At 54.5% G+C, this 14,504-nt stretch overlaps 1 protein-coding gene across 6 annotated transcripts in view; it reads right to left on the minus strand.

Moving 5' to 3' along the window:
- Window positions 1-266: 266 nt before the first annotated feature.
- SEC16A (SEC16 homolog A, endoplasmic reticulum export factor) overlaps window positions 267-14,504 on the minus strand; it is a 32,392-nt gene continuing 18,154 nt past the window's right edge. For 3 of the 6 annotated variants that reach the window (XM_031450855.2, XM_031450854.2, XM_064490700.1), the window contains exons 12-31: window positions 14,129-14,226; window positions 13,629-13,710; window positions 13,308-13,425; window positions 13,033-13,144; window positions 12,755-12,860; window positions 11,825-11,965; window positions 10,826-10,939; window positions 10,462-10,654; window positions 9,762-10,007; window positions 9,190-9,272; window positions 8,172-8,324; window positions 6,484-6,564; window positions 6,227-6,283; window positions 5,990-6,101; window positions 5,441-5,578; window positions 5,071-5,165; window positions 4,388-4,462; window positions 3,825-3,884; window positions 2,887-2,964; window positions 267-1,930 (exon numbers count right to left, since the gene is read on the minus strand). In XM_031450855.2, coding sequence (XP_031306715.2) covers window positions 1,862-1,930; window positions 2,887-2,964; window positions 3,825-3,884; window positions 4,388-4,462; window positions 5,071-5,165; window positions 5,441-5,578; window positions 5,990-6,101; window positions 6,227-6,283; window positions 6,484-6,564; window positions 8,172-8,324; window positions 9,190-9,272; window positions 9,762-10,007; window positions 10,462-10,654; window positions 10,826-10,939; window positions 11,825-11,965; window positions 12,755-12,860; window positions 13,033-13,144; window positions 13,308-13,425; window positions 13,629-13,710; window positions 14,129-14,226 — 2,211 coding nt within the window. In that variant the 3' untranslated portion in view covers window positions 267-1,861. The remainder of the gene's footprint in view (window positions 1,931-2,886; window positions 2,965-3,824; window positions 3,885-4,387; window positions 4,463-5,070; window positions 5,166-5,440; window positions 5,579-5,989; window positions 6,102-6,226; window positions 6,284-6,483; window positions 6,565-8,171; window positions 8,325-9,189; window positions 9,273-9,761; window positions 10,008-10,461; window positions 10,655-10,825; window positions 10,940-11,824; window positions 11,966-12,754; window positions 12,861-13,032; window positions 13,145-13,307; window positions 13,426-13,628; window positions 13,711-14,128; window positions 14,227-14,504) is intronic. The other 3 variants (XM_031450856.2, XM_031450857.2, XM_064490701.1) reach the window with 3 other exon arrangements.

Raw genomic sequence — 14,504 nt, forward strand, 5'->3', positions numbered from 1 at the left:
TGGCCCAGGCGCCTCTGTACAATAAAGTGCAGGTGAGCACGAGGGTGTAGCTCAGTGGTAGAACTCATGCTTAGCGTGCGCAAGGTCCTGGGTTCAATCCCCAGTACCTACACACACACAAATAATTAAAAAATACGTAAATAAGCCTAATTTTCTCCAACCAAAAAAAAAAAAAAAAAAAATTGCAGGTGCGGCCCAGGGTTCCCAGGCCTTGCAGAGGGAGACTCACTGGCTCCCAATAAACAAAAAGAGGCAGGGTGAAATGCTTGAGAGAGCAAAATATTTTATTTAACAATTTGCAGTGTAACAATTTGCATTTAGGAAAAATAGCAGCTCCCGCCTCAGAGGAAGCTTCTTGAGTCAAAAGTCACTGGCAGTCGACAGAGAATGATGGGCAGGGCTGACGGGGGAGCTGATGGTGCCAGGAGGGTCTCAGGTCCCAGGAATGAAACGGAGCGCTGACCAAGGGACACGGCAGACTGCCTGTCAGCGAGGTGACAGGAATATGGATCAGTCACAGATCTGTGACGCATTCTGGAAACCACTGTGGGTCTCTCCTAGGTGACAAGTGACCCTGGAAGACAGGCAGACCTTGCCGGGTCCACACACAACCTCAGAGTTGGGTCTAAAACTCCAACCAACCGTGTTCCCCCAGCGATCTACAGAAATTACTTCCTAATGATTTTTATAAATATTTAAATATTTTCTTTAGTCCCTTTAGACTTAACAAGAATGTGAAGTTTTAGGAACAGTCGGTGAAGCCTTAAAGCTCTGAGCCCACAGGAGGAGGTCTTCCTTGCGGCCTCATGTGGCCGAGAGCTGACGCGTTAGCTCCCCCGGAGCTCGGTGTGGGAGAAGTTCAGGGGCAGAAAGATCAGGTTCCAGAGCTTCCGTCAAGAAATTATTTTAAGCTACTTTTTTCGAGATGTTACCAACTCCTTATATGAAGTCAACCAGGGGAGAGGAGCCAGTCAGCGGGGCTGTGCTGTGAACACCGCCCAGGAGGAAGCCCCGCATCGACTGGTTCGGGGAGCACGGCGACCCAGAGCTTCCGACGGGGAGTCTGACCAGGCTACGCACACGTACCTCAAAGTCCCCCAAGTGACCAGGTGTTAATGTGGCTGACTAGCTGGGCTCAGTCACGTCAGAACACAAGTTCCCTGTGGCTCGTTCCCCGCCATGGAGCCGCCCCTAGGGACGGGCAAAGACAGCTCCTTCGGCTGCGTGGAGCCCCTCACAGGCCGGATCAGGAAGGTTAAGTGAAGCTGGACCCAGCTCTGCTAGAGAGAAATGCACTTCAGTAACCAAGGCCTCCCGCAGAGCCTGACTGAACTCGCTGAATTAACCCCACATTTCCTTTGAGAGGAACGCCCTCCCAGGCTCAGCCACAGTGACGTGGGAGCCCACTGCCTCTGCGTGTAGGGTGGGTGTCAACGCCTCCCTCTGAGTCAGAGGTCCACCACTTCCTTCTAGCATCTTGAAGGACCCCGTGGGGTGACTTGGCAATAATTCACTGTTAGGTTTTGAGAGATGCCTTAGTTACGGAAAAGCAAGGTCCTCCTGTAGCCAAGATGTTTGCAGCTTTGCTTAGTGTAACATCCTTAAATGACTAAGAATGTTGGATCCTTAAAAGGAATGAAAGATTCTGAGTCAAAGATTTACTCTTGTCATTCAGCATCTTAAAGGTGTGGAATCACTGTTGGCGATACTGTGTAAAGACAGGTGGTGAGAAGGAAATGAAGGTACTTCTGAATCACGGCCGTCCATTTGGGAACAGAAGAGAGGTTGCAGGCAATCGGCCTGAGCTCTCGGTGGAGGGTAATAATTTCAGGGTTCCAAACGCTAATCCAGACGGACCATTCTAGCTCAATGCTGGGTATCTCCTCTGGCCAATCCTTCCCGTCCTTGAACTTCCCGAGGCAGCAGAGGCCTGAAACAACACAGACAGCACTGACTTCGCACACCTGGCCCCTCACCCCCAAGGTGGGCCACCCTCCGTGAAGGATCAGCGGGTCAGCGGAACAAGCCAGAACAGACCATTTCTCTCAACAGACACGAATGTTCTGCGTGTTTTGTTGCTGCAAACCCGTGATAACTGACCAAGGCAGTACCCCGTCTTGACATCCCCTTCAAGGGTGCCTGCAGTCTCGTCAGGCTGACCCGACAGCTGAGTGCCTAGACTCCAGGGAGGGCCTGGGGCCGGCCTGCTACTGACAGGACACAGGGACGCCCATGGGAAGACAGTGGACATCTACTCCTGCTCCCTCGAAAATCCTAACTGAAATGAAAGCCAGGGAGCGTTTGTAAAGGCATAACCCATAAGATAAAGATGACAGGAGAGGAGAAAACAACCATGGAAACCTGAAGTGAACAAGCAGGTGGCAGCCCGGGGACCAGGGGAGGGTGCGGGCGGCAGGCCGGGAAGGCCACCACTGCCAGCTGAGGCAGAAGCCCGTGGCTGGGAGGAGAGAGGCTGGGGCTGCCTCGGGACAACCGGGGATCAGGGAAGGTTACACGTTCTGAATGCCAAGACCTCCCGCAGACCTCGTCCCACCCTGAGCTCCCCCTAGACGGGCAGCCGTCTTTACTCTGCAGGAAAGAGCCTGGAAGGGAGGAGAGAGAAGGCAGGTGGGGAGAAATCAAAGGGAACACTCAGGAACATTCCCTGCCTGGAGGTCACAAGTACCAGGTGAGGGGTGGCCAAGGCCAACAGGGGAGGGAGGTGGACCAGCAGGAGGTGGGAGGACCCCGGGCACAGTGGCGGCGTTCATACCCATGGCGGTGGCGGCGAAGGGAGAAGGGTGAGCAGGCAAGTCGGGGTCATCGGTGGGGGAAAGGCCTCCTCCAGCTTCCCACCCGCCCCTGAGGGACAGCCAGGGCGCTTACCTGCGCAAACTGGGCAGGGTTGTAGAAGGGCACTGCTCCCCCGGGAGGGCCCCCTGTAGGGGTGTGAGCACTGGGAGCCTGAGAACCACAGAGAGTTCATCTCAACAACTAACTTACAAAGTGGTTTGTGTTTCACTTGCAAATACACTATTTCTGGGTCAGGATTTGTACGACTTCTAAATATGCACAGGAGCAGGTCTAAATACTTCTTGCAACACTGGATTTAATTATTTAGTGGTTCAGAGAGAAATGGCGAACACCACAGCAACATGCAGAGCACAGCGCTTCAGAGACCACAGCACGCAGGCGAGGCAGTGCGGGGCCCCGAGGGGCCCGCTGGCATCAGCTGGAGCAGTTAGAAGCGACTTCTGGCTACTTCAGCCCAAAGTATGCAGCTACAAAATCCAGTGGTTTAATATGCAAACCAATCACACGAAGCCTTTCTGCCGAGCAGTGGGCAAAGCTTCGTTCCACGATACGCGTGAAGACGGAATATTTCCTCTACGTCCCACCCAGACTGACCACAGGGCAGCGGTCACTGCCACCCCACCTGGCCTAAAACAAAGCTTCTCATGCTCCGTCAGAAAACAAACTCCTCCTTTCAACTGAGAGCAGCCCGGCTTCTGAAACACACACACATGTAAGGCTATGCCTGAGGCTGGTCATTTGGAAAAATCAATTCAGAAAGTGTAGGAGTCCAGAACTTGCTGGTTCACTATGAACGTTTTCATTCAATTCGACTGTCAGTGTATCTGGATATCTAGCACCACCCTTCCAGAAGGTTTAAAGACAGGAACACTGCATCCTCAGTCGTGTGACGGTTGGCTGAGACGAGAGGTAATGTTAGACACCGAGAGCAAGGGACCAGCCAGCACAGCGACACAGACAAACAGCCCAGTTCAAGTCCAAGTCCAGTGAGAACGGCCAGCCACAGGTACCTGGTTAAAATGCTGGCTGACTTCACGTGATAATGAACTCATTGAACTACAGCGCGAAAGCTACAAAACAGTAAGAACACACACAGAGACAGACAAATCAAACAATCAAGATGCAAGTCACTGCTCCAAGCTGTCAGTGTAATTCCAGAGCTTATGAGGCCATCAGAGTCAATACAATTCATTGGGAAAAAGCCAGAGTTAGCTTTAAATTCCTATTTTAAGGTACAGTTTTTATTAAGAAACACCACTGGCTCAGGGGAAGGAGTCCGGCCAGCCCGGGCCTCAGCCAGCATGACCTCGGGGCACTTGACAAACTCCACACAGAAGCCACGCTGGCTGGTGAGCACGTACTCGACCCCTTGCTCTGTCTGGAGCCCCCAAACAATTCTGCTGAAACAACTGTGACTTTTTAAGAGCACAACACTTTTAAGTTCTCAAAAGTTCCCAAGCTGCCTTTTTCATACCCATTAATATCCATTTTAAAGGAAAAAATTGTTTTGACAATAAAAACGACCTTCCTCAGCTCAGAGTTTCCACAGATACTCTCACCCAGGGCCATTTACCTCTCCCCCCTGGGAGCCGTCCGCTCTGGAGGGGGGCAGTTCAGAACCAGGGAGCGGGGCCGCAGAACTGAACACCTGCCAGGAAAAAGAAGAAATGCAGCCACCAGCACACCCCAGGGAACCAGAGTCCCCACAGGAGGCAGAGCACTCGGGCCGGCCCTCTGCCCAGGTTACAAGCCACTCTGCTCCACGCACAGCGCTCCTGTGTGTACCCGCAGAGTGGGGCCGGCCGTCCCACAGGTTCCAACACCACCAGCGCATCCCTAAGGAGGGCCCGCTGTGCCCTGCGACGGCCTGGTGACTTGATGGTCTTGTCACCGTATCCACCAAGCAGGAGACTGAGGCTTAGGTAAGTGACTTCCCCAAACTTTAAATGGCAGTTAATGGAGAACCAGGGCTGAAACCCAGATCCATTCAACTTCAGAGACCATATGCTAAACGACTGTATTTCACACATACGTTTTAATTATTCAAAAAAATGTCTTTACTATTGTGATTTCAGCAAGACAAAATCACTGCGTAACACGTACGTGGCTCTAACCTGCAGCCCCCGGCGGACATTCAATAGCAAAGAGACTCCCGGGAGACACAGGGTGCTCTGTGCACACGATGGAACTCAACGCGCAGAAGACCAGGGCTGACTCCCCACTGGGCCCTCCCCTCTGTCCCACGGCTCCGCTCACCTTGGGTTCTGACGCAGACTCTCGGTTGGCTGGACCCCCAGCTGGTGCCTGCCCTTCCCTGCCAGCCCCCTCTGCAGGTGGTGCGTCCTCTGCATCTGTGGAGGAGACAGTGTGAGAGGTGGTCATTTAGTCCAAAATCTTGGGGGGCGGGGGTGTGGTTCACTGGAAAGAAGCCGAGAAGGGTCCACACAGTGCCCGCCCCAATGGAGGCAATGGGAGACAGACCCAAAACCCAGCACAGGCCAACCTCAGGCTCTCGGCGCGCTGGCTGCTCGTTCTCCTTAAGGAGGTTAAAGCCACAGGCTCTCAGAAAGAGGGTCAAAGGTCAGGACGCCAGGGCTCCCATGGGCACTGCTCCCGTGCTGCCTACCTGGGTGTGGTCCGAACAGGTGAGCTGGGATCGGGAGGGGGGCAAGCGGAGCAAAGAAGTCCGAGGGGGCCAGCGCTGGCTCGCTCCGTTGAGGGCCGCCCGGGTTCAACACGTCCACGTAGCGTGCTCTGCTGCCGCCTGTGACGGGGAGGGAGCGGGCTCAGGCCAGCACAGTGATGACCGCTTCCACTGCTCCAAAGGGCAGCAGGAGCCCGCAAGCCGCAGGGGCGGGGCGTGAAGGCGGGCTCTCCGGAGGGCTGAGCGCGTGTGCGGCATCTGGCCTGGGGTGAGGGCCATTCGCACCACAACGCTCCCAGAGCCCTTCTCCGACCACGGGACCTGCTCACTAGTGGCACCTGGCCTCTGAGGCCTGTTTTAATCTCTAAGAGACCTGGTATCTTCCTCCACGACTCATCCTCATACAACCAGGATTCCCTCCTGTAAGGTGACAAACTACCATCTAACATGTGCCTCATCATTGCTAAACTCTGGCCTATCTGTAGGACAAATTAACCAAACTCACTCTGATCTCTGGTTTGACTTTGTTACCTGCTTTTCTAGAAAACATGTTCACAGAGGCTCTGGGGGGCCCTCCGGGACAAGGGTGGGCAGCTTGCGGAGCCTTGGGAAGTGATGTTGGAGGCGGGGGCAGAGCCTTCTTCTGTAAAGGAAAAGACCACTTCAGAAATCTGCTCTCGGACAAATGCAAGCTGAAGCCTCTCAGAGAGCGCCCCCGCCCAAACACTGAGGGGCCCCCTCCGGTCACAGCAAGTGCCCCCAGCTCACCTCCTCTTCCGGCTCGTTTACATCCACCCATCGGTTCTTCTTTTCATCCCAGACGATCTGCCACAATTATGCAAAGTAAAAACAAACAAAAACAAAAACAAAACACTCAGTCGTTGAAGCAGAGAAGAACTAGAACCCGATTACTTGAGAGGCACCTGCTGGGTTCATCCTGAAGCTGAGACGCAGCGTGCAGACCAGCGGACGGACGTGCTACACGGCGCCCACCGGCTCCTCAGTGCCCCGCTCGCCAGGCTTACCGATTTGTTCTTGTCATCTGGCAAGTAAGCTTCTGTCCTTCTCTTCCCAGGCAGCCAACGAGAAAACCAGGATTCACTAGTCTAAATATAAAAACCACCAGAACAACCTTGAGAACATCATGCTGAGTGAAGTTAGCTCAACCCAGAAGGGCGATCCTGCAGGAGTCCCTGAGGGCGGGACCCAGGAGTCAAACCCACAGAGACAGGAAGCAGATGCCCAGGGCGGGGGCGGGAAGGAGGAGCTGGTGTTTAGTGGGGAGTTTCAGTCTGGGACAATGAGAAAGTCCTAGCGACAGCTGGTGGTGGTTAGACTATGATGTGAACATATCTAATGCCACAGAACCGCACACTAACAACAGTTACAATGGTAAGTTTTGTGTATATTTAACCACAACTTAAAAAAATTAGAATAATCATTTGCACTATGGAGCTTTTCATTCTAAATGCCAACAAGTGAGCAGCCTATGACCATCTCCCATCTGAGGAGTGACAGCGCTGGGACAGGTGGCAGAGAGGTCCCAAGGACAAGGCCCTCGGTGCTCCCGGGTGACCTCACTTGTACTAAACCCCATACGCTCCCCCAGCCTGCTCCCCTGAACCTGCAGCAGAGTGATGCGCCTATTGGAGTGGGGAGGGGAGTAACTGCTTACTCACAGCTTGTTTGAAGGCCGTGTTCTACCTTGTGGTTCATGCATGTCTGGCATTACATTTGTGCTTACCTAAAACATTGGCTATTAAATTAAAGTCTCATGAGCTGAACTTGAAGAACCATGTTCTTCATAAGCTACCGCCAAAAGTAAAAGGCACAGACCGGGAGGAGGTACTCACAATACACAATACATGGGACATCAGGCAGGACTCGGAGCCACAACAGGCAAAGAATTGCAGGTGACTGAGTGCCCAGCTACGGGCAGGGGAAGACGGGAAGTGGCCCCACACATAAGCGCAGAGGGTGGCAGGCAGCACGTGAGACGTGTTCAGCGCCATCACTTGCCAGGGAAATGCAAACTAAACCGCAATCAAGTGTCACCAATCCCGGCAGAACGGCCAAAACGAGCAGGGTTGACAGCACAAGGCGCGCGGGGACGAGGACTGGACTGCGGCTGCCACTGTGAACAAAGAGGCTGCCGGAGGGGCCCCTGGGACAATGCCCAGGGGACTGGCTGGCAGCTCACTCCAACCTGGACACACAGCTGTTTGTGACCTCGGGGCACACTCGAGAGAAACAAGTGCCTCTGCCACCAAAAGATAAGAACGCTCATGTGGCTTTATTTCAGAAACTCTAACCTGAAAAAGCCCCAAACATCCAGTGTTAGGAGAAAGGGTGCATAAAACTGTGGCACAGACGGCACTACGCCATAATGACAAGGGTGAACCTCCTCTGCACGAAGCTGGGAAGCAGCCAAAACTAAGCGGTGGAGCCAGAGACCAGAACGGAGGCCACCCTGCAGGGGTGGACGTCCACAGTCCTGGACTCGTGGGGCCCCCAGGAACTCCGATCCGGGGGTGGTTGGTCATACGTGGACACAGACTCACAGAAAGGGCCACACGCTTTCCCACATGCTTACTGCACTTTGAGAAAATGTCTGGCTTAAACGAAAAAGAAACAAACGCTCCGTCCTCGCTTCCAGTGGCTGAGCCCCCTGCCCAGCCCCGGCCCTGCCAGCTGGAGGTGGGCTGCCCATCACCTTCTTAGGCTCCTTGGTCTCTTTTTTGGCCACCTGTTCAGGTCTCTTCATCTCGGGTGCCGATGTCAGGGACGGAGACGGTGGCAGGGACCTTGAGCCGGCACCCTCCCAGGCTGGAGGCGCCTCGGAGTTGAGCGGTGTCCTCGAAGGGCCCTGTCCCAAGGAAAGACGGGGGCAGGCTCACCTGGGGCACTTCTGGGAGCCCTCACAGTGCTGCCAAGAGGCTCCTGACCATGATGAGCAGAGGGGAGTGAGGGGGCACTGGGGAGAGACTTTTCATAGAGCTGTACAATATTCAAGTGTGGATTCTGGAGCTGAATGGGACTGCTGGGTGGGAACACATGGGTACCTATGTGCATGGAGGACGGGACTGGGCAGAACGGGGTAGGTGTACCTCCAAAGACACACTTCTCTGAAAATACTTACCCTGGGTTAAGATGCTGTTTTCAGCACAGTTACCTGCCACCCTTGCTTTCCCGGGGACAGAACACTTTAGTGGGAGAGCACACAAGGAGAGTGTGAGCTGCAGCCACCCCCACCGACGGGCCCATAAAGAGCTGGTGTCTGTAAAGAAGCTTCCAGAACGCGGTTGTCGCCCCCACACCCCCACTGGGATCACAGCACAGATGTGCCATTTATAGCAAACATATCTGATCAAGTCAATCTCCATTTCAAAAAGCCACTGAAAATTTTAGGGATTCTATGGTAGAAAGAAACGCAAAAGTTGGGGGAAGTTCTCCATTTTAGAAAAGTTAAAATTGACAGAGTGGTTTCATTATAGACAAGCACTCCTTCCTTAAAGCCCCTTATTTCTACAGCATTAAACCACCTTTTTCCCTATGGATGTTTTCACCATGTCTTCATGGTCTAAGGACTCAAGCTTTCTCTTTAAGAAACAATGGAAAAAATAATTCCATAATTTTAAGTATCATCTCCCTACTTACAACTTAAGAACAGAGTCTGAGTACCTATTCAGTGGTGTTTATGGAAAACAGTTTTTAAAAAAGTGGGGAAGTACCATATGAGCAAATTTTCCACCAAAATCCTCTTCTCTTGACTCCAGAAGTGAGCTTCTACAGGGACCATCTTGCGGCATCGCTCCTGTCAAGGGAAAGGAACGGCGTGACCTGGCGGGGCCAAGCACAGAGCCGGGGAGTGAGGCGCCGACGGGGGACACACAGCTCCTCCCGGCCATGCCTCCCCAACCCTGTTTGCAGAAACCAAGACGGAAAATGTTCCCGGACTCGTGGAGACGGTTTCTTTGTTAAAGCCGGGCTGTCAGGAAGACAGTCAGGTGCAGGTTGGTGATGGATCTGCCTCCCACGAGGAGGGCACAGCTTCCCGTAAGGTTCACAGGGGCCGCAGGCCAGGCACCTCGATGCCGGCCTGCCCACCCTGGCCACCCACTCCCACTTCATGTCCTAAAGAAAACCAGGTCACCAACCTTGGATCAACCCAGTCAGCCTAGGACTTCTGGAGTATTGGGTACACACTAAGTAAAAGAATTTGCTCCAAATCTCTCCCCAGTCACCTCCTTGGACTTAAACCCAATTCAGCTCTTCCCCCAGGACAGCGCCTTGGCAGACCCACCTGGGACCTGGCTCCTGGGGTCCGGGAGCAGGTGGTCACTCTCTTGGAGAGGTGGTGCACCAGGCGGCAGGCCAGGCCCCGGGTACAGAGCAGCTGGATCAGGCCCTGGGGACTCTGGAAAGCCAAGTGCAGGCCCGGGGGGTCCATAGCCAGGGCCCGGCTCGACTGGGCCCATGGGTTGTGGCACTGGGAACATCGGCACCCTGGCGGGGATGGCCGATTGGCTGTCAGGGAGCATCGACGGAGCTGCATGGAGACATGGACAAGAAGGTTTAAGGTGCTGAGCTCACTCTGGTCACCTGAAAAGCCATCTGGCAGCTACTAAACAGCCTCTCGCACATGCCCAGCAGGACACGTTTCCTTCGTTAAGGAACAGGAACTCAATCATCAAAGCACAAAGGCTGAAGTTGCTGGGACATCACTGGTCTGGCTGGGCAAAGGTGGAACATGCACCTTTCAGGGCCAGGGGTGGACATCATTCAGCGGGACATAGGGCATGGGCTCAAAGCCACAGTGCGACCCCAGCACAGCCGGTGAGCAGCCTCCTGGCCCAGAGCTGGCTCTCCATGCTCCCTGAGTCCTCTCCCCACCTCCTCCACCTCCCAGCCAAAGAGGCCACCTGCCCACTCACCCAGACCTTTAAGCTGGGAGAGCAGCAGGCTCACCAAGGAATAAAGCAGAGAAAGGCGTGCTGGCTCACCTGAGGGCAGCAGCCACACGTCCTGGCTGAGGTGCTCGGCGCTGGGCCCGGGCGGCACCAGCAGTGGGTTGTTGGTGCCCAAGCCCGCCAGCTGAGTGAGGGCCAGGCCGTCACACTGCCCTGCCTCAGAGCTGGGGGTGCTGGGACAGCGCAGGGGGAAGGTTCCGTCCTGACTCCACACCACGGTGCCCTCCTAAGGAGAAATGCGTCACTGGACGCTGACCCCCGACCCGCTCAGTCTGCTGGGCTCCAGGAGCGCCAGCCTGGCCCGGGAACTAGGGCTCTGACAAATGCGTGCCTCCAGAACTGTGCCATCTGCCCCACACCCTCAGTGTCAAGCCCTCTGACTGGAAGCAAACCACACCTGGACCTGCTTCTCCACCCGCCGCAGCTCGGCCAGCCAGGCAGGCTCCACAAAGAACTCCTCCTCCGGCTTCTCCCTCAGCTGAGGATCAAAGAGGCGTAACTGGGAGGCAACCTGGAAACAAAGGCCATTACCACGGGGGATGGCAAGCAAAATCATGCTGGCGGAACCCGTTAAGGTCTGGAGCACGTGTTTTAATGCGCTATGTAAGCCCTTCTCCATTGTGCTTCTGTGACTGGTCCTTAAACATTTACACCGAGGCTGAGCACGCACATCAGGGCAACCAGCCACTGGCGCCGGCACGGGGCCCGCAGCACCGCCCTGCCTCCACCCCACTCTCCTTGCACTCTGGTCTGCGGGGTGAGGGAAGGGGGGATGGAGGGGGACTGTGGGGGCCAGGGGTGGGAATAGATGAAACAAGTGTGGCCTCATGTTAACTGCTGAAGCTGGGGGACGAAAACAAGGGTTCACTTGTTATTCTATCTTTGTACGTCTAAAAATATCCACAGTGAAAATTTTAGGCATCACACAAGCACGCTTTCAAAAATGAAGCTCCTGGGGGAAAGGAACACAGGCTGCGGCCACTTCGGGGCTGGCGAGGCACTGTCTTGCTCCATCACACTTTCGGCTCACAAAGCCCAGGGCTGGTCACACTGTCTCTGGTTTACAGAGCGGAACCTGGGGCCAGCAGTCCCGCAGCCAGAACCAGACCCAGGAGGCCGGACTCCGGAAGCTACACTGTTAACTGCGAGACTTAAGATGCCTCAAGACACGAACTTCCTGGAGGAGAGGGTCCTTCTTACTCCAAAGCTCGCTGCTAAGTTCTGCACCTGCACGAGACTCCCATGTTGAGGTGGAAGACACCATCCCCTGCCCAAGAAAAGTGAGTGTCTCAATTCAGCCAAGAGTCAGTCTAGAGCACCCACTGGTCACGAGCACCTGGATGATCAAGAGACCCCACGTGCCGGCATGGTGGGGACGACGCTGTGGAAGGCGCACCTGTACCAGCTGTCTGAGCAGCACCGGGGAGTGTCTGTGCGGCTGCAGCAGGATGCTCCTGGCGATCACTTCGCAGTAGTGGAAGGCCTGCGTGGCAAGCCCCATCTCAGCCAGGCGGCAGGAGTAGATGAACTTAAACACCTGAAACAGACAGATGGAGCTGGCGTGCCCGGCCTCCCCCGCTACCGCCTCCCAGCATCATCCTGGGGTCGCCCTGCAGGAGGATGTTGCTTTGGACATTTCTAATCTCTCCTGCGTGCCCCCAAACCTGCCCGCAGCAGAACTGATCCCGATTCCTGAGCTGGTTTACATCAGAGTGAACAACTAAGCTGCTAAGAAACTCACTTCTCTTCAACACCCTTAACAGAGCTGCCAGAGCTCTGACTACAGAGACCACAATGCGGCATGTGCCCCGCGATGACCGCCACCTGCTTGGAACCCTTCTCTGTGGCGCCTGGTCTGCGGAGTCAGCGTTTCCGACACACAGTTCGGGGTCAGGCAGTGCGGTCCCCATGTTACTGCCAAAGCTGCCAGGAAACTACTTGACATTGAATGCTAAAGGTTTTTAATATTTAAAGTATAAAAAACCAAAACAAGGGGTGGATATAGCTCAGTAGTAGAGTGTATGCTTAACATACACAAGGTCCTGGGTTCAATCCCCAGTACCTCCACTGAAAAATTAATTAATCAAAAAATACATAAAGAAACTTAATTATCTCCCCCCAAAAATAAACATAAGAAACATAAAAACCAAAACACAAACCCCTCAATTCAACAGGGTTCAGTTCTCGAGCAATCATCTCAAAGTTTCCAAAAACACTTCATTATCTTATGGGAAAATTTAAAATCCCTGAACCACCAAAAACCCGGAACAACTGAAGCCCTGTCAGCCCGACCGTCAGAGCCGGAGCCCGCGCGGTTCCCACCCACCTGGAAACTAGGCAGGGAGGAGGTCTGCGCCCCGAGGGACTGAGCGTACTCATAGGCCTCTGTCCTCTGAATAGCTTCGTTGGTTGCAAACCTTGAAAACGGCAAACTGTTGAGGAAATGAGTTAATCTTGGAGCAGGTCACCTGGAATGTGTAACTGCATGTCGAAGATGCAAGGGCGCCACCGGCGGCCCCGCACGTGTGTGTCCGGGCTCGCCAGAGGAGGGGCCGCTTCCTCTCTAGAGGAAACGGATGACGCTACATTTACTCGATTTCTCACCTGTGGTTTGATCCAATTAAGACAAGTTTTGTGGTTTTCTTGGTATAAACCCCAAATCCAACCTGGGCCATGAGGTAGCAGAAGTGCGCCGCATCTAAGAGGCCTTTGGAAGCTGAAGAGACATAAAACAGGCCCAGCCTCAGTCATGGGGGTTCTCCCAGCAGCCGGAGGGCTGACAGGAGACACCAGGGAGACTCCGGAGGGAAAGGCTCATGGCCTTAGCAGCTCGACAGCTGCCCGCCCACGTCAGCCGTCCACGCCCACGCCCGACCCACCTAGGGTGTCACCCATCGTGACCATTGTCCTGGATTCCACGTCCATGTTGTTGTTCAGGTTGGATAAAACCATCGCAAGATGTGGCCTCCAGTCTCCCCACTTCTCGTCTCCACAGCACTGAAGGCAGAACAGAGCAGAAAAACCCTTATCCTTGGAAAGAGTGTCGTTTTAATTTTGTGGTGGTTGAGCTCCATGAGCACAATGAGGAGGCAAAAGAGGACAGACACCCAGGTTTCGCATCAAAGGAGGTGGCCTCTCCCGGGAGCGGGCTCTGAGCAGAGAGCTGGGCTGTGGGGGGCTGTCGTGGACCCCGCACTGACCGTGGACGCAGCTGGCATCCGCCCCGACATCAGCTGGTAGACTGTCTGCAGAGGGTCATTGATTGGAAGGCTGTTGGCGAACCTGGGCAGACACGAAGAGAGACAGAGCTAACTCAGCCCAGCTTAAACAACAGGAAACAAAGCACAAGTCTGGTCTCACTCAGCCCCTCTAGGACTGGCCTGACACTTGATCTAAGCAAAGGATACGCGCCGCAATGCTTTTATAAAAGGCTGGAAAAGATGAAGACTACAGAACTCACTGAGATTTTATAGAAAAAAAACCCATGCATTTAACAGAAAATTTAAATCCCTCAGCAACACAACCCGAGCACGAGGGCCCTGCACGCACGCGGACATGGCGGCACCAGGTGCAGTGCAGGCGGGATGCCCATGGCTCTTGCTGACAGGAGCACAGGTGACTGTGTGCGTCAAGGAGCCGCCAGGGCATCGCACTGACCAGCAGACACACCCAGGGACAGTCCACACGGCGAGCTCTGTACCTGGTCATGACTCTGGCGTGCGTCCGGCTGTCCATCTTACTCGCCAGTAACAGGGCATGACCCCACAGGCCGTTCTTCATCGCAGACTCTAAAGCATCCTGCAAAACATTTCAGTGGTTCTCTGATTCTTGGAACAACGCAGTGATGTGAGCAAACAGGAGCAACGGAACATGTGTCACTCGCACACTCAGGGAGGAGAGGACTCAGCTGCACGTGAAAAAGGTCCCCCTACACACCCGCTCCTGGTCCCAAAGTGGAAGAGAAGGCAAGTGGGGCCGTCTTCCCTCGTCACAAAGTCCCTCCTGGAGGAGGTCCCTGTTTTCAACATCAGCACAGGGAACAAGCACACCGATCAGAAACAGGGACATGGAGCGGC

Source organism: Camelus dromedarius, chromosome 10 (assembly GCF_036321535.1).
Source record: "Camelus dromedarius isolate mCamDro1 chromosome 10, mCamDro1.pat, whole genome shotgun sequence".
Taxonomy (NCBI): domain Eukaryota; kingdom Metazoa; phylum Chordata; class Mammalia; order Artiodactyla; family Camelidae; genus Camelus; species Camelus dromedarius.